The sequence below is a fragment of the Somniosus microcephalus genome, chromosome 19, assembly GCF_052327205.1.
Source record: "Somniosus microcephalus isolate GS21.2 chromosome 19, FLI_Smic_1.0, whole genome shotgun sequence".
Classification (NCBI taxonomy): Eukaryota; Metazoa; Chordata; class Chondrichthyes; order Squaliformes; family Somniosidae; genus Somniosus; species Somniosus microcephalus.
The window spans coordinates 9,264,272-9,282,394 of record NC_141005.1 but is presented as its reverse complement, the minus strand read 5'-3'; the positions used below and the strand labels follow the sequence as shown (position 1 = coordinate 9,282,394).

At 49.2% G+C, this 18,123-nt stretch overlaps 1 protein-coding gene across 1 annotated transcript in view; it reads right to left on the bottom strand.

The window, feature by feature from the left end:
- LOC147103537 (peptidyl-prolyl cis-trans isomerase FKBP8-like) overlaps positions 1 to 7,573 on the bottom strand; it is a 32,463-nt gene extending 24,890 nt beyond the window's left edge. Inside the window, exons 1-3 of the mRNA XM_085962129.1 lie at positions 7,525 to 7,573; positions 6,078 to 6,250; positions 3,732 to 3,809 (exon numbers count right to left, since the gene is read on the bottom strand). Of these exons, the coding sequence (XP_085818255.1) occupies positions 3,732 to 3,809; positions 6,078 to 6,250; positions 7,525 to 7,558 (285 nt within the window). The 5' untranslated portion in view covers positions 7,559 to 7,573. The remainder of the gene's footprint in view (positions 1 to 3,731; positions 3,810 to 6,077; positions 6,251 to 7,524) is intronic.
- Positions 7,574 to 18,123: the final 10,550 nt, after the last annotated feature.

The following is an 18,123-nucleotide window of genomic DNA, read 5'->3' as shown; positions in this document are numbered from 1 at the left end:
CCAGTACTGTACCCCAGTATTAGTGACAGACTTGTACCCACCAGTACTGTACCCCAGTGTTATACAGTGACACCTGTACTGCACCCCAGTGTTATATATTGACAGACCTGTACCCACCAGTGCTGTAGCCCAGTGTTATACAGTGACAGTCCTGTACCCACCAATACTGTACCCCAGTATTTTACAGTGACAGACCTGTACCCACCAGTACTGTACCCAGTGTTATACAGGAACAGACCTGTACCCACCAGCACTGTACCCCAGTGTTATAGAGTGACAGACCTGTCCCCACCAGTACTGTACCCCAGTGTCAGTGACAGACCTGCACCCACCAATACTGTTCCCCAGTGTTATACAGTGACAGACCTGTACCCACCAGTACTGTACCCTAGTATTATACAGTGACAGACCTGTACTCACCAGTGCTGTACCCCAGTGTTATACAGTGACAGACCTGTACCCACCAGTACTGTACCCCAGTGTCAGTGACAGACCTGTACCCACCAGTCCTGTACCCCAGTGTTATACAGTGACAGACCTGTCCCCACCAGTACTGTACCCCAGTGTTAGACAGTGACAGACCTGTACCCACCTGAACTGTACCCCAGTGTTAGTGACAGACTTGTACCCACCAGAACTGTACCCGTGTTATATATTGACAGACCTGGATCTACGACTACTGTACCCCAGTGTTATACAGTGACAGACCTTTACCCACTAGTACTGTACCCCAGTGTTATCCAGTGACAGACCTGTACCCACCAATAATGTGCCCCAGTGTTATACAGTGACAGACCTGTACCCACCAGTACAGTACCCCAGTGTTTGTAACAGACCTTTACCCACTAGTGCTGTACTCCAATGTTATAGTGACAGACCTGTACCCAACAGTACTGTGCCCCAGTGTTATACAGTGACAGACCTGTACCCACCAATGCTGTACCCCAGTGTTATACAGTGACAGACCTGTACCCACCAATAATGTACCCCAGTGTTTGTAACAGACCTGTACCCACCAGTACTGTACCCTAGTATTATACAGTGACAGACCTGTGCCCACCAGTGCTGTACCGCAGTGTTATACAGTGACAGACCTGTACCCACCAGTACTGTACCCTAGTGTTATACAGTGACAGACCTGTACCCACCAGTACTGTACCCCAGTGTTATACAGTGACAGACCTGTACCCACCAGTACTGTACCCCAGTTTTAGTGACAGATCTGTACCCACCAGTGCTGTACCCCAGTGTTAGTGACAGACCTGTACCCACCTGTACTGTACCCCAGTGCTATACATTGACAGACCTGTACCTATCAGTACTGTACCCCAGTGTTATAGTGACACACCTGTACCCACCAGTACTGTACCCCAGTGTTATACAGTGACAGACCTGTACCCACCAGTACTGTACCCCAGTGTTATACAGTGACAGACCTGTACCCACCAGTACTGTACCCCAGTGTTATACAGTGACAGACCTGTACCCACCAGTACTGTACCCCAGTGTTATACAGTGACAGACCTGTACCCACCAGTACTGTACCCCAGTGTTATACAGTGACAGACCTGTCCCCACCAGTACTGTACCCCAGTGTTATACAGTGACAGACCTGTCCCCATCAGTACTGTACCCCAGCGTTATACAGTGACAGACCTGTACCCACCAGTACTGTACCCCAGTGTTATACAGTGACAGACCTGTACCCACCAGTACTGTACCCCAGTGTTATACAGTGACAGACCTGTTCCCACCAGTACTGTACCCCAGTGTTATACAGTGACAGACCTGTACCCACCAGTACTGTACCCCAGTGTTATACAGTGACAGACCTGTACCCACCAGTACTGTACCCCAGTGTTATACAGTGACAGACCTGTACCCACCAGTACTGTACCCCAGTGTTATACAGTGACAGACCTGTCCCCACCAGTACTGTACCCCAGTGTTATACAGTGACAGACCTGTCCCCATCAGTACTGTACCCCAGCGTTATACAGTGACAGACCTGTACCCACCAGTACTGTACCCCAGTGTTATACAGTGACAGACCTGTACCCACCAGTACTGTACCCCAGTGCTATACAGTGACAGACCTGTACCCACCAGTACTGTACCCCAGTGTTATAGTGACAGACCTGTACCCACCAGTACTGTACCCCAGTGTTATACAGTGACAGACCTGTCCCCACCAGTACTGTACCCCAGTGTTATACAGTGACAGACCTGTCCCCATCAGTACTGTACCCCAGCGTTATACAGTGACAGACCTGTACCCACCAGTACTGTACCCCAGTGTTATACAGTGACAGACCTGTACCCACCAGTACTGTACCCCAGTGTTATACAGTGGCAGACCTGTTCCCACCAGTACTGTACCCCAGCGTTATACAGTGACAGACCGGTACCCACCAGTACTGTATCCCAGTGTTATACAGTGACAGACCTGTACCCACCAGTTCTGTACCCTAGTGTTATGCAGTGACAGACCTGTACCCACCAGTACTGTACCCAGTGTTATACACTGAAAGACCTGTACCCACCAGTACTGTATCCCAGTGTTATACAGTGACAGACCTGTACCCACCAGTACTGTACCCCAGTGTTATACAGTGACAGACCTGTACCCACCAGTTCTGTACCCTAGTGTTATACAGTGACGGACCTGTACCCACCAGTGCTGTACCCTAGTGTTATACAGTGACAGACCTGTACCCACCAGTACTGTACCCCAGTGTTATACAGTGATAGACCTGTACCCACCAGTACTGTACCCCAGTGTTATACAGTCACAGACCTGTACCCACCAATAATGTACCCCAGTGTTATACAGTGACAGACCTGTACCCACCAGTACTGTACCCCAGTGTTATACAGTGACAGACCTGTACCCACCAGTACTGTACCCCAGTGTTATACAGTCACAGACCTGTACCCACCAATAATGTACCCCAGTGTTATACAGTGACAGACCTGTACCCACCAGTACTGTACCCCAGTGTTATACAGTGATAGACCTGTACCCACCAGTACTGTAGCCCAGTGTTAGTAACAGACCTGTACCCACCAGTACTGTACCCCAGTGTTATACAGTCACAGACCTGTACCCACCAATAATGTACCCCAGTGTTATACAGTGATAGACCTGTACCCAGCAGTACTGTAGCCCAGTGTTAGTAACAGACCTGTACCCACCAGTACTGTACCCCAGTGTTATACAGTGACAGACCCGTACCCATCAGCACTGTACCCCAGTGTTATACAGTGACAGACCTGTACCCACCAATAATGTACCCCAGTGTTATACAGTGACAGACCAGTACCCAGCAGTGCTGTAAGTTTATAAATGCTGGTTCTTTTCTTTCCTTTATATTCATTTTTTTCTAGATCCCTTATGACCTCTGGGAACAGTTTTGATATTTCTGCTTTTCCTTTGGGGAGGTTGCTGAATCTCATTTTCCAGGAGATTCTTTTGTTCAGCCAGCGATGAGACTACCGTCCCATCTGCCTATGCTCCACGTCAAGTCCCAGAGCGAAGAGAACAATGGTCTACTAAATGGAGCCACTCAGTACCCACTCAGACATGAAACCTTTACCACTTCACAGTTGCTCTCTGCCATGTGCGCGTTTATGGAAATATTGGGATGTCAATGAATTGGAAGTAGAGAATAACTGCACACACTTCATGGTTAAAAAATCCTATTTCTAAAATGTTGAGACTGAAAATTTACCTTACTTTCGGTGGCCAGTTCCAAAGCTTCCCTTAGAACTGTGATACTGTGGGAATAATATCCTTTACGGAGTAATATCTATTTGGGAACATCAGATCTTCGATTAGCTACACAAAATACAGCTTTGCATCCTATATCACAATATATCAAACATACCACAGGAAACCAAAAAAATCTCGGCATAACCTAATCATGTCTTTTAAGACTGTTAGATTTTGGCAGACACAGCTGTGTCGTGTCGATAACTCTTGAATGAATAGCTGTCTCTTCCTTTAGTATCTGCCAGCATACATGATGTATTGGCTGAAATCACAACTCTCGCATTACATCGAATTTACAGCACAGAAACAGGCCATTCGGCCCATCAGGTCCGTGCCGGTGTTTCTGCTCCACACGAGCCTCCTCCCACCCCTCTTCATCTCACCCCATCAGCATATCCTTCTATTCCTTTCTCCCTCATGTGTTTATCCAGCCTCCCCTTAAATGCATCTATACTGTTCGCCTCAACCACTCCCTGTGGTAGCGAGTTCCACATTCTCACCACTCTCTGAGTAAAGAAGTTTCTCCTGAATTCCCTGCTGGATTTATTAGTGACTGTCTTCTATTCATGACCTCCATTTATTTACTCCCCTGTACAAGTGGAAACATCTTCTCTACGTCTACAAAACCCATTCATAATTTTAAAGACCGCTATCAGGTCACCCCCTCAGCCTTCTCTTTGCTAGAGAAAAGAGCCCCAGCCTGGTCAATCTTTCCTGATAACTATCATCCTAGTAAAGACCTTCAGACTCAGCGAGACCTCTAAAAGGTAAGAGTCTAGCTCGATCAGTTGGACTGCTATTTCTTATCTATAACACTTTTACTGCCACTTCCTTATCAATGGAATTGGTCGCAAAAATGGGCTTTCAAAAACTTAAATAGAGCAGAACATTAAGAAAATGAATCTATATGTAGCGCATTGTAACATAATGCTTGGCTGAGTTATACACCAACTTTTTAAATGCAAGTTTGATTTAATAGCTGTTCAGTAACTCTCTTTCCATCAACTCCATTTTAATGTAATAAATATGCAAGCCTAATAGTGTAAAACAGTGTGAAATGATACAATTTCCAGCCACTCTGACTCTGTAGACCAGTGGTTTTCATTGATTATAATTTTAATAGGTTTTCCTATTTTGGCAGCACACGACAGATAAAATATTTAAATAAGTGGCATGGCTGTAAAGCTTTCTCCACCACTTTTCTGAGGCTGAAAAGTACCATTACCTCTCTTGTCCCGTTAGCTATTGGGATGAAATTACACAGTGTGATATTAACAGAGGAACATTAAGAAATAGAGTAAATAGTCTTTTTGTTACAGAGTGTCGATTGACACCACTGTGTCAATCAATGAGTTGGTGGCGGGGCAGGACTTACAGCAACAGATGCTATTTACTCAGCAAACAGCAAACAGAGTCTATTTACACAGTGCACTACAGCAAACAGTCTACAGAGTCTATTTACACAGTGCACGACAGCAAACATAGAAACATAGAAGATAAGAGCAGGAGTAGGCCATTCGGTCCCTCGATCCTGCTCCGCCATTTAATGAGATCATGGCTGATCATCCAAATTCAGTACCCTGTCCCTGCTTTCTCCCCATATCCCTTGATCATTTAGCCTCAAGAAATATATCCAACTCCTTCTTGAATATATTTAATGAATTGGCCTCAACTGCCCTGTGTGGCAGAGGTTCACCACTCTCTGGGTGAAGAAATTCCTCCTCATCTCAGTCCGAAATAGCTTACCCCTTATCCTTAGACTATGACCCCTGGTTCTGGACTCCCCGCCATCGGGAACACCCTTCCTGCATCTCGTCTGTCTAGTCCTGTTAGAATTTTATAAGTTTCAATCTTACAGTCTACAGAGTCTATTTAAAAAGAGTCTCTACGAACTACAGCAAACAGAACTCCTGACCAAAATGACAGCAACTTCTCCCGTTAAAAGCAGGATTATTTCTCCAGCAAAATGCAGTAGGTGGAGGATAGTTTCACAATACAAATTCTGTGAGTGAAATCAATGCCAGTCAGGAGCTGAATGGCGGTGTCACTATATGCGGCCCGTTTTCTGTTCATCTTATCCAATCCCCTTATAATTAAAAAAAAAAAACTCCATTAAATCTGCTCTTAGCCTTCTCTCCTCAGTGGAAAGGATCCTGGTTCCATACTTTTGCATCACTGGTGTCATCCGTATTGCAAATGAAAGATTTATTTTCAAGCTTTATGTACAAACTACTGAGCAAATTTTTTTTTTAGGGAAACAGAATGGGAGACATCCACATGACGTCGGAGTATGGCTGCCACATACCTTTCCTTTGCTGTATAAAGTCATTAGATCTTTCGGGTTCATCTCCAACATCTCGTCACAGTAATATAAAATCGTCGCTATTTGTTCATCCTCAATTTCTGCAACAATTGCGTTGATCTCCTTAAAGGACTCCTCCACCTGGCAATATCTGTTATCTTCTCTACTCGCACCAACTGCAAATAACATAACCCCGTTCAAGGGGGGAGCGTTATTTCTCAGTCCCCTTTCTATTCAGCCTCAGCAAATGCTGCTGGTCTGCTGAAGGGTCTGGAACTCACTGCCCGAGGTGTCCTTTGAGCCTTTCCAAAAAGGCTTTTGAGAATTTTTGCCACCCGATTACGGCACTCCCCTCTAATCGCCTCCGTTCCTTTAAGTTTCCTGTGCACTCAACTTTAGGCTCCCACTACTAGGCTGCTCCCTGCGCACGCCCAAATCTGCTCCTGAAATTTTGCATAATTATGATAGTGAGTTGGCCTTGGAAAATTGGGCGCAAATGGCACGCTTCCATTCACGGCAATGCAAAAGCCGATTTTCTAACCATTCCACCCATACCAGGAAATCTAGGCTATAACGTCCGATGGACATTGCTTAAGAATCCATTTCCATAATCATTTCCACTTACTAGCTTCAAAAACTAAAGTTTAATTTGTCTCCCGTGACATATATTAATCCATTGACCGTACTCACTACTGAGTTACCAAGGGCCTTGAGGGCTGGATTGCCAGAATTATTCATGGGCCACAATTGGGACGCTCATCCCCAGGTGAGTAAAGGGTACTGCCCAGCGTAGCGAGCGATAAGCTATACAGTGTGTTAGAATGTCCCAGGTACAATCCCCTACTGGGGCTAAAGTTGACATTAGAGCCCCTGAACCACAGAGGGAGAAGCTCTTTGGCTCTTTTGGAACAGAGGAGGCTGAGGGGAGACTTAATTGAGGTGTATAAAATTGTGAGGGGCCTAGATAGAGTGGATAGGAAGGACTTATCTCCCTTAGCAGAGAGGTCAATAACCAGGGGGTATAGATTTAAAGTAATTGGTAGATTAGAGGGGAGTTGAGGAGAACTTTTTTCACCCAGAGGGTGGTGAGGGTCTGGAACTCACTGCCTGAAAGGGTGGTAGAGGCAGAAACCCTCATCACATTTAAAAAGTACTTGGATACGCACTTCGAGTGCCGTAACCCACAGGGCTACGGACCAAGAGCTGGAAAGTGGGATTAGGCTGGAGAGCTCTTTGTCGGCCGGCACAGACACGATGGGCCAAATGGCCTCCTTCTGTGCTGTAAATTTCTACAATTCTATGATCAGCGAAGGCTCTCACTCCTGGTCGCCATTTATTGATCCCGTGGGAATGTCAACCCGTGAGGAACCCTGTTTTATTTTCCTTTCTCCCCCAACTTTGAAGGGCCGGCGGTTAAGTAACGTCTGATACAACACAACATTCTACTCACCGGAATCACTTTCAAAGTGTTCTGAAGAGGCCATTTTAATCCAGTTGGTAATGCTGTAAATTAAAAATGATGCAGCTAAGTTCATGTAATTTTTCAGATTTAAGTAAAAGTTTGAATAGCTGACTCCATGGTTATCTCATTCACTTCAATCAGAAAGAAAGAACTTGCATTTCTATAGCGCCTTTCACGACCTCAGGACGTCCCAAAGTGCTTTACAGCCACCGACTTCTGGAGTGTAGTCACTGTTGTAATGTAGGAAACGTGGCAGCCAATTTGCGCACAGCAAGCTCCCACAAACAGCAATGTGATAATGACCAGATAATCTGTTTTTTGTGATGTTGGTTGAGGGATAAATATTGGCCCCAGGACACCGGGGAGAACTCCCCCCTGCTCTTCTTTTAATATTGTGCCGTGGGATCTTTTGCGCCCACCTGAGAGAGCAGACGGGGTCTCGGTTTAACGTCTCATCCGAAAGACAGCACCTCCGACAGTGCAGCACTCCCTCAGTACTGCACTGGGAGTGTCAGCCTGGATTATGTGCGGTGGGGCTTGAACCCATGACCTTCTGACTCAGAGGCGAGAGTGAGACCGCTGAGCCGCGGCCGACCCTCGACTGTCCAAATGACTGTCACGGGGGAACTGTGCAGATTTTCAACAATAGCTGCAAAGAAGACGCGACAGTTACAGCACTTAAAGGGCACGAACACGGAGTTGGGAGGTATGGGTTCAGGTCTGGGACTTGAGTTGCCATCACTGTGAGAGGCATTGATTGGAAGCACAGTGCCCATGGTTCTCCGTAGTACCTTCCAATAGCCATTGTCAGAACGGTATTGGTAAATGTCGAGAATACTGGGGCGCCCATCTGCCTTCTCAGCTGTGGTTGGTGCATGGAAGAGAGCCAATGGACAACCGGGACAGATATAGCTTGTGTCTGTCAAGACCGCCTACTTCCCCCTCCGTCGCATCGCCAGTCTCCGCCACTACCTCAGCCCGTCTGCTGCTGAAACCCTCATCCATGCCTTTGTTACCTCCAGACTCGACTATTCCAACTCACCCCTGGCCGGCCTCCCACATTCCACCCTCCATAAACTTCAGCTCATCCAAAACTCTGCTGCCCCCGTGTCCTAACTCGCACCCAGTCCCGTTCACCCATCACCCCCTGTGCTCACTGCCCCGTGTCCTAACTCGCACCGAGTCCCGTTCACCCATCACCCCCTGTGCTCACTGCCCTGTGTCCTAACTCGCACCCAGTCCCGTTCACCCATCACCCCCTGTGCTCACTGCCCCGTGTCCTAACTCGCACCCAGTCCCGTTCACCCATCACCCCCTGTGCTCGCTGACCTACATTGGCTCACGGTCCGGCAACACCTCGATTTTAAAATTCTCATCCTTGTTTTCAAATCCCTCCATGGCCTCGCCCCTCCCTATCTCTGTAACCTCCTCCAGCCCTACAACCCCCCGCAATCTCTGCACTCCTCCAATTCTGGCCTCTTGCGCATCCCCGATTTCCATCGCTCCACCATTGGTGGCCGTGCCTTCAGCTGCCTGGAATTCCCTCCCGAAACCTCTCCGCCTCTCTCTCCTCCTTTAAGATGCTCCTTAAAACCAACCTCTTTGACCAAGCTTTTGGTCACCAGCCCTAAAATCTCCTTACGTGGTCAGTGTTAAATTTTGTTTGATAATCGCTCCTGCGAAGCGCCTTGGGACGTTTTACTACGTTAAAGGCGCTGTATAAATACAAGTTGTTGTTGAATATGCGTAAAACAGCCCTGCTGAAGAACCCATAGAGACCAAAAACAGCCGGTTTGGCCAACCTGAGATAGACATTTAGGCCTAGAAATTCACTTGGGCGCGGGCAGCTCGCTCGCGCCCAAAAGTTAGCGCTGGGCGGGGAGGCATTAGCGCACGCCGTATATTCGTCTTCTGCGCCCCAATTCGGAAGCGGGCGCTATACCAGGGTGTGCCCGCCTCCGTTTGGGGCGCTGCAACTGAATATCGGCGCGCTAGTTGCCGCAGCGCCACCCGATGCGGTGCGGCAGGCTGCGGTACTGCAGGCCTCCTCCTTCTATTAAGGGGGAGGTGCCTGCAACGGCCGGAGCCCCGATCGCGAGTGCCGGCAAAAGAGCCCGGCACAACGGAGAAGTGCCGGGCTCCACGGAAACCAGCCAGCAATGCCGCGGGGGGGGGTGGTGGAGGAGGCTGGGGAAGGAGGTGCGGGCAGGCAGCCGCCGAAAAAGCGGCCGGCCGCACCTTCCGCTTTAAAGCGCCCCACTATGGCAGCAGGACGGCCCCGTTTTCTGGTCGCTGTTTGCGCCCGCTTCGGAGGAGGCGGCCGCAAATAAATATGGGGATCGGCGCGGTTTCGGGGCGTTACGGGCCACCGCGCACACCGATGACGTCATCGGTCCCGGCGCAGCGCTAACGGCTACCGCTGCCAATACCGCTGCACTCAATTTCCGCGCTACCACCCCGCTGGCGCAAAAGACCTCTTTAGGCGCTAAGTGGGCGCAAGGCCCACTGAATTTCTAGGCCTTAGATCAGATGTCCACATTAGATCCGCTGACGAAGGTGATTTGCTTTATCCATTATCATCGTATCCTGCAATGACCAGGATGGTGGAAGGCGAACTAGGTGTACCTTGGTCTTTCTTTAATCCAGCGAATTTCCTCTGTTCTGAGTCATTTGGTGCCTTGACTGAGTTATTTCTGAGTGAAACTATCTCCTGCTAGTACTTCATAAATTGGTTCCCTTTCTGTACTGCTGGCATTGGGAGAGAATCATTAGTGGCTCAGTGCAGCGTGCTTGGGAGGAACAGGTGACTGTGGACCTCTGGTTCCCAAAGCTCTCCACCACTGGGGGTTTTCCTCGCCTCGTGTCTGGGTCTGTTGTGGACTCATTGATAGAGATTGATCGCTGTGATTGGTCAACAACTCCATTATCGTTGGATCGTGGGAGAAGGCGAACTCGACGGTCCTCAGTCTGTCTTCGTCCGGCAGTTCCTAGTTATTCTATGATGTCTTTGCGCCCCATTGCATGTGCGCATGAACTTTCCTATTTCGGTGACCCGCCAAGATAAAAGCTGAGCTCCACTCTCAAATATTCCAACAGAAGCAGTCTAGCATACAGTCACAGACACAGTTTGATGTCTACAGTTTGATATTTTTATTCTTGCCACACTCGTGTGTGCGGTGATTGGCAGCCCTACCAATGTGCCCTGAGGTTGTGGAATATGCTCATTGTTGTTATCGCTGGAGTTTGAAATTAGGCTGTTATTATAATGAAGTATCTACAGGACTAGACAGACTAGATGCAGGAAGGATGTTCCCAATGGCGGGGAGTCCAGAACCAGGGGTCACAGTCTAAGGATAAGGGGTAAGCCATTTAGGACTGAGATGAAGAGGAATTTCTTCACCCAGAGAGTGGTGAACCTGTGGAGTTCTCTACCACACAAGGCAGTTGAGGCCAATTCATTAAATATATTTAAGAAGGAGTTAGATATATTTCTTAAGGCTAAAGGGATCAAGGGGTATGGGGAGAAGGCAGGGACAGGGTACTGAATTTGGATGATCAGCCATGATCGCATTGAATGGCGGAGCAGGCTCAAGGGGCCGAATGGCCTACTCCTGCTCCTATCTTCTATGGCCTAGAAATTCAGTGGCGCCCCGTTTGGGGTGCCAGTCTCACCTGCGCGCCGGAGGTACCGCCCCGGAAGGAGCCGCGAGCGCCAGCCGGAAATTCAGTTTCAGCGCCCCAAACGGAAGCGCGGCGCTGCTCGAGGCGCCCCACATCCCTCTTGGGGCGCTGCAAGTGAAAATCGCAGCGTAACATGCCGCAGTGCCACACGCTGCAGCACAGCGTGCTGCGGTACTGCAGGCCTTCCTCCCCTTCTTAAAGGGGAGGGGCCTGCTGCAACGCGATCGGAGATGGCGAGTGCCAGCAAAAGAGCCCGGCACCGAGGAGAAGTGCCGGGCCCTTGGGACACAGCCGGCACAACGCAGGGGGTGGGGGGTGCTCAGGAGGCCGGGGATGGCAGCGCGAAGAGGTGCTGGCAGGCGGCCAGCAAAAAAAAATGGCCGCCCCGCACCACCGCCGCAGGTAGGCCCCCCTGAACCGGTCGCAAATTGCGACCGGTGTTACATAGAAACTAGGAGCAGGAGTAGGCCATTCGAGCCTGCTCCGCCATTCAACGAGATCATGGCTGATCATCCAAACCCTAGCACCCGGTCCCTACACCGACAGCCATCCCACCCAAGCCCTATCCCCATAACCCCACATATTTAATCCCCCCTAACAATAAGGGCCAATTAACCTAACCTGCACATCTTTGGACTGTGGGAGGAAACCGGAGCACCCGGAGAAAACCCACGCAAACACGGGGAGAATGTGCAAACTCCACACAGACAATCACCCGAGGCCGGATTTGAACCCGGGTCCCTGGCGCTGTGAGGCAACAGTGCTAACCACTATGCCACCGTGCTGCGTTACTCCATCGAGGAGGTCAAGACCATGACCAGGAACTGCCAAGTTTGTGCCGAATGCAAACCACACTTTTATAGGCCAGACAGGGCACACCTGATAAAAGCCACCTGCCCCTTCGAGTGCCTAAGCGTAGATTTTAAAGGGCCCCTCCCCTCCTCTGACCGCAACACGTACTTCCTCAACATCATTGACGAGTACTCCCGTTTCCCGTTCGCTATCCCCTGCCCGGACATGACCAGCGCCACAGTCATCAAATGTCTCAATGACCTCTTCGCCATATTCGGTTTTCCCAGCTACATCCACAGCGGGGGGCGCTACCAAATTTCGCGATTGGGGCGGTAGCGGGGCGCTACGCACACCGATGACGTCATCGGTGGCGGCGCAGCGCTACCGGCTAACGCCGCCATTAGCGCCCCCCTAAATTTCGCGGGAGGCGTGGCCAGTGGCGGTAAACCCACTAAGTGCCCTCTTTGGGCGCTAACTGGTGGCGCAGCCCACCGCATTTCTAGGCCTATGTTTCTATGTGAAGTAAACAGAGATGGGTGACAGAGGAAAGTAACCCTAAGCCATTATGCTGATTCGCTCACAATTTCAGTGGTTTTAGTGCAAATTAGCAAGATGAAATCTTAATAGCTCTGGAATGCACATGTGTTAATTAGAAAGAGAGTGAAGCAGTCTCGATTGCATGAACTAACCTTTATCCAGCAAATTCACTAGAATCATTTTGGTTTATCCTGACAACACGTACAACAGGTGAAAAAGGATCAGGAGGAGGGCCATTCAGCTCCTGGCTGATCTGTACCTTAACTCCATCGACCCACCTTGGTTCCGTATCCCTTAATACCTTTACCCAACAAAAATCTCTCAATCCCAGTTTTTAAGTTTTTAATTGACCCGCAGCATCCGCAGCTTTTTGGGGGAGAGAGTTCCAGATTTCCACCACCCTTTGTGTGAAGAAGTGCCTCCTGACATCACCCCTGAACGGCCTGGCTCTAATTGTAAGGATCTGTCCCCTTGTTCTGGACTCCCCCCACCAGAGGAAATAGTTTCCCTCTCTCTACCCTATCGAACGCTTTAATCATCTTAAACACCTCGATTAGATCACCCCTTAATCTTCTATAATTGAGGGAATGCACGCCCAGTCTGTGCAACCTGTCCTCATAATTTAACCCTTTAATTCTGACACAATGAGATGGTTGTGCATTCAAACACATCACAGTGTAATTGCACCGATTCCCGCGGGTTGTAAAAGCCCTCAAATGGCTGCTGCCGGGTTAGCACTGCCGCAGCGATTCTACTCGCTTCGAACACACGGATTTCCCCAGCAGATTCACGATAACGTCATGTCAGTTTGCGTTACCACATGTACAGCGAGTGACACACTGGCCAAGCAGCTCTACCATCATCTACAAACTTTAAATAGTGTCTTGCAAAATTGCTTCAGTGCAATTACAACACTCTTTTAATGGTACTGGCTTCCTATACATCTTAATGCAGGTCATAGTTTCACTCTGCCAGTTTGTGACTTGTTACTAGTAGTTCATTGCATTCGCCATTAATGAGGCCCCAGCAATCAAACACACACACACACACACACACACACACACACACAGACACACACAGGATGTAGCCTCGCTGTCCCAGCATTTATTGCCCGTCCCTATGCAACTGAAAGTCTTGCTCGGCTATTTCAGAGTCAACCACATTGCTGTGGGTCTGGAGTCGCATACCGGCCAGACCGGGTAAGGGCAACAGATTTCCTTCCCTAAAGGACATTAGTGAACCAGATGGGTTTTTACGACAATCCAGTAGTTTCATGGTCACCATTACTGACACTAGCTTTTTATTCCAGATTTATTTAATTAACTGAATTTAAATTTCCCAGTTGCCGTGGTGGGATTTGTACTCATGCCTCTGGATTACTAGTCCAGGCCTCTGGATTACTAGCCCAGTAACATAACCACTGTGTTACCGTACCCACGAATGTACATATACACACATATATATGTAAACATATTTATACCTCAATCAACATAAAAACAGATGATCTGATCATTATCACATGGCTGTTTGTGGGAGCTTGCTGTGCGCAAATTGGCTGCCACGTTTCTTACATTACAACAGTGACCACACTTCAAAAAGTACTTTGAAGAGCTTTGGGAGGTCCTGAGGTCGTGAAAGGTGCTATATAAATACAAGTCTTTCTTTCACATATCATACAATAATGATTTTAGGATTTATACACATGGGATTAAAGTTGAGTTTTTATAAATCCTTACAATAAAAGCAGAAACCGTTGCTCAGAATGTTGCCTTATATGGGGAACATTGTTTTCAGTGTGTGTCCAGCACAAGCGAAGCCCCCACCCCATATTAATCTTTGCTCTTTGAACCTCCGATGGACCTGCATTTAGAGCATTCTGCTTTTAGTTAAAATCTGCAGAGACACAAACTGCGTTTCCTTTTCCTCTCTTTCCAGATGTTTAATAGTGTTGCAGTTGCTGAATTGTATCCTTTACCCTGCAGTTAAGTTGCTGGGGAAGCTGTGGACCGGGCATTAACCCTACCCGCCCCGGGACACCCTGCCCTGTGACAGTGCGAGAGCTCACCTTGCTACGGGCGGGCAGTCTGCAGCGAGCCTCTGATGTTACCGCGCGGCGCCTGTTACCCCGGCAACCGTCGCTGGGGGGCGGCAGTGTGACGGAGCAGGTGGACGAGAGTGCCCCCCGGCGGGCAGGTGAGGGAACTGCAGGGCGACCGGGGGAGGGGGAGGGAGAGGGACATGGGGTGTAGGGGGAAGGAGAGGAGGAGGGAGGGGGCAAGGGGAGAGGGCATGGGGAGGGGGGCAAGGGGAGGGGGCATGTGGAGGGGACAAGGGGAGGGGAGCAGGGGGAGAGAGAGGGGAGGGGAGCAGGGGGCAAGGGGAGTGGTGTAGGGGAAGGAGAGGGGGTCAAGGGGAGGGGGAGAGGGGCAAGGAGGAAAGGGAGAGGGGGCAAGGGGAGGGGAGCAGGGGGGCAAGGGGAGGGGGTAAGGGGAGGGGACAAAGGGAAGGGAAGGGAGAGAAAGGGGTGAGGGGGTAGGCCAGGGGTGGGCGAAGAAGCACGACTAAGTTAGGGGCAAGGATAGTGGTGGGAATGGGTAGAGCACTGACCTCCGTCTCTCCACAGCGAACACCAATGCCCCCAATGCTTCATCGCAGAATCTGCGGGCTCTCTTCCTGGAGCGTGGCTCTGCCATGAGTACAGTTGCTTCAGCCCTCCCACTCCTTCTCTTTGACCTGCTGCTGCTTGCTGAGGCAGCTGCACAGTCAGCAATGTTGAGAATGAGGTTCTGCACCATCAATGAACCTCCCCTTTAAGTACTGAAAAAAGCCTGTGGCACTCATGACTTGCGATTAGGCTGCACCTGATATTGGTCCACCCCTTGAGTCTAACGCCAATGAGCCTGGGCTTAAAGACTGGCGAAGCAAGGAAGGGCAAATCAAAATAAACCTGCAAAGTGCTGCTCAGTACTCAAAACTCCTTCACACAGCGTTGAATCTCTCCAGAAGTCTCTCTCTCTCTCAGAATGCGTGGTGCAAAAATGTCACCGACAAAAAAAGGCAGGAAGCGGTCGCCTTTAAATAGCGCTCCCCCAGTCCCTTTCTGACAGCAAACCGCTCTCCTCAACCTGTCGTTGCTAGCGTCAGGCAATAAGGCAGGGGGCGCCACTCAATATCCGGTCTGGGGCGCTACCGGGGCGTTGCGCACTCGACTGACGTCACGATCTGCTGGCGCAGGAGATCGTGGCGGTAGTGTTTAGCGCCGCCGCAAAATGTCCAGTTAATTTCGTGAGCGGCGCAAACATCGCCGCGCCCGGGCGCTAGTTGCTTTGTGCCCCATTAGCGCCCTCTTAAGGCACTAACGGGAGGCGCAAACAACTGAATTTTCCCCCCTATGACTCTATTGTAATGTAGGAAACGCGGCAGCCAATTTGCATACAGCAAGCTCCCACAAACATCAATGAGATAACAACTAGATAATCTTGGTGTCCTATTTGACCCTGAGATGAGCTTCTTAAACCATAACCGCTCCATCACCAAGTCCACCTATTTCCACCTCTGTAACATCGCCCGTCTCCGCCCTTGCCTCAGCTCATCTGCTGCTGAAACCCTCATCCATGCCCTTGTTACCTCCAGACTCGACTATTCCAACGCACTCCTGGCTGGCCTCCCACATTCCACCCTACGTAAACTTGAGCTCATCCAAAACTCTCCTGCTCATGTCCTAACTCGCACCGAGTCCCGTTCACCCATCACCCCCTGTGCTCACTGCCCCGTGTCCTAACTCACACTCAGTCCCGTTCACCCATCACCCCTGTGCTCACTGCCCCGTGTCCTAACTCACACCATGTCCCGTTCACCCATCACCCCCTGTGCTCACTGCCCCGTGTCCTAACTCGCACCGTGTCCCGTTCGCCCATCACCCCCTGTGCTCACTGACTTACACTGGCTCCCAGTGCAGCAACGCCTCGATTTTAAAATTCTCATCCTTGTTTTCAAATCCCTCAATGACCTCGCCCCCTCCCTATCTCTGTAATCTCCTTCAGCCCCACAACACCCCCCCCCGCCCCTCCCCGAAACATCTGCGCTCCTCTAATTCTGCCCTCTTGCGCATCCCTGATTTTCTTCACTCCACCTTTGGCTGTTTGGGCCCTAAGCTCTGGAATTCCCTCCCTAAACCTCTCCGCCTCTCTCTCCTCCTTTAAGACGCTCCTTAAAACCGACTTCTTCGACCAGGCTTTTGGTCACCTGCCCTAATATCTCCTTATGTGGCTCGGTGTCAAATCCTGTTTGATAATCGCTCCTGTGAAGCACTTTGGGATGTTTTACTACGTTAAAGGCGCTCTATAAATACAAGTTGTTGTTGTTCATACAGAGATGTCCGGTGGACACAGCTAAAATTCTAAAGTTGACAATGTTATTGAATATATGGGGGGAATTTGTTGTGCTGTAATAGCCAGTTACAGCATTGCCTTCGATTGCACAGTGACCTAGCTGGCGATATATATTTCAATGAACAGAATACTTGTTGAATAGTTACAGCTTCCTGCACCGTGTCCCAGAGGGTGCAACTCTCCATCTGACCACACGAGGGCCTGATTGCTTCACTTTGTGAGCTGTCATTTTAATTGGATTGAAATACATAAACTAAAATGGCCCAGAAATTCGGGTCCCAACGTGTGAGTACGGACGGAGTACTCCCGCGTGGACCCGATGGAAGTGCCAGAATCTTGCATGCACTACGCATGCGCGGGAAACCGGCACTTCCGATTCTCTGAACCAAGGGGTTCAGAGGTCGAACGCGTGCGCGCGGGAGTCTGCGCGTGCGCGCTGAACTTCCTTTTTTTTTCAGGTTTTAACGTGCGGGTAAGTCTGTACATTTTAGAAATGTAAAAAGCAGCCATAAGGACTTCATTTTCAAAGGTAAGTGGTCAATTATTTAAAATTAAAACATTTTTTCCACAGCTTTTTTACTTTTAAATACTTTAAAGCACGGTAAGTTTATTTTTAGCCCCGTTTTTTTATAAAATTATTTTTTTCAAAAATTAAAATTTTTGTTTAAAATAGTTAATTAATGTCATTTATAGTTTATTTACAAAGTGTGATGTTTTAAAAAATTTTATTTGAAGGTAAAGTACAGTTTTACAGCCTCAGCATTTATACGTTTTGACAGGTCTATCTGTCAAGACTTATGAATGGAGCATTCCCTGCTCCGATTGGCTGCCTGTTGCTCACGTGATCCCAGGGGACGCTTCGCACTAACTACGCCCCTGGGACACACAAGCACAGCGCGCCGGCCTCTGGGACAGGCCTCGGAGAGGAATTCCACACAGGCCAAGAGGTCAACTGCCGGCGTGCTAGGTAAGTGTAGGTCGGGGGCTTGCACCCGCGGGAAGCCCCCGACCCGAATTTCTGGGCCAAAAACCCAACAGGGTGACAATCAAATTTCCGAGGCATCAGGTCAATTAGTTTTGGTTTGTAATGAAAGCCCCAAAATATATATTCTTTTGCTTTACACAAATGGCTATAAAAAATTCATTTGATATAATTTAATAACTACATGTAAATTTTCATTTTAAA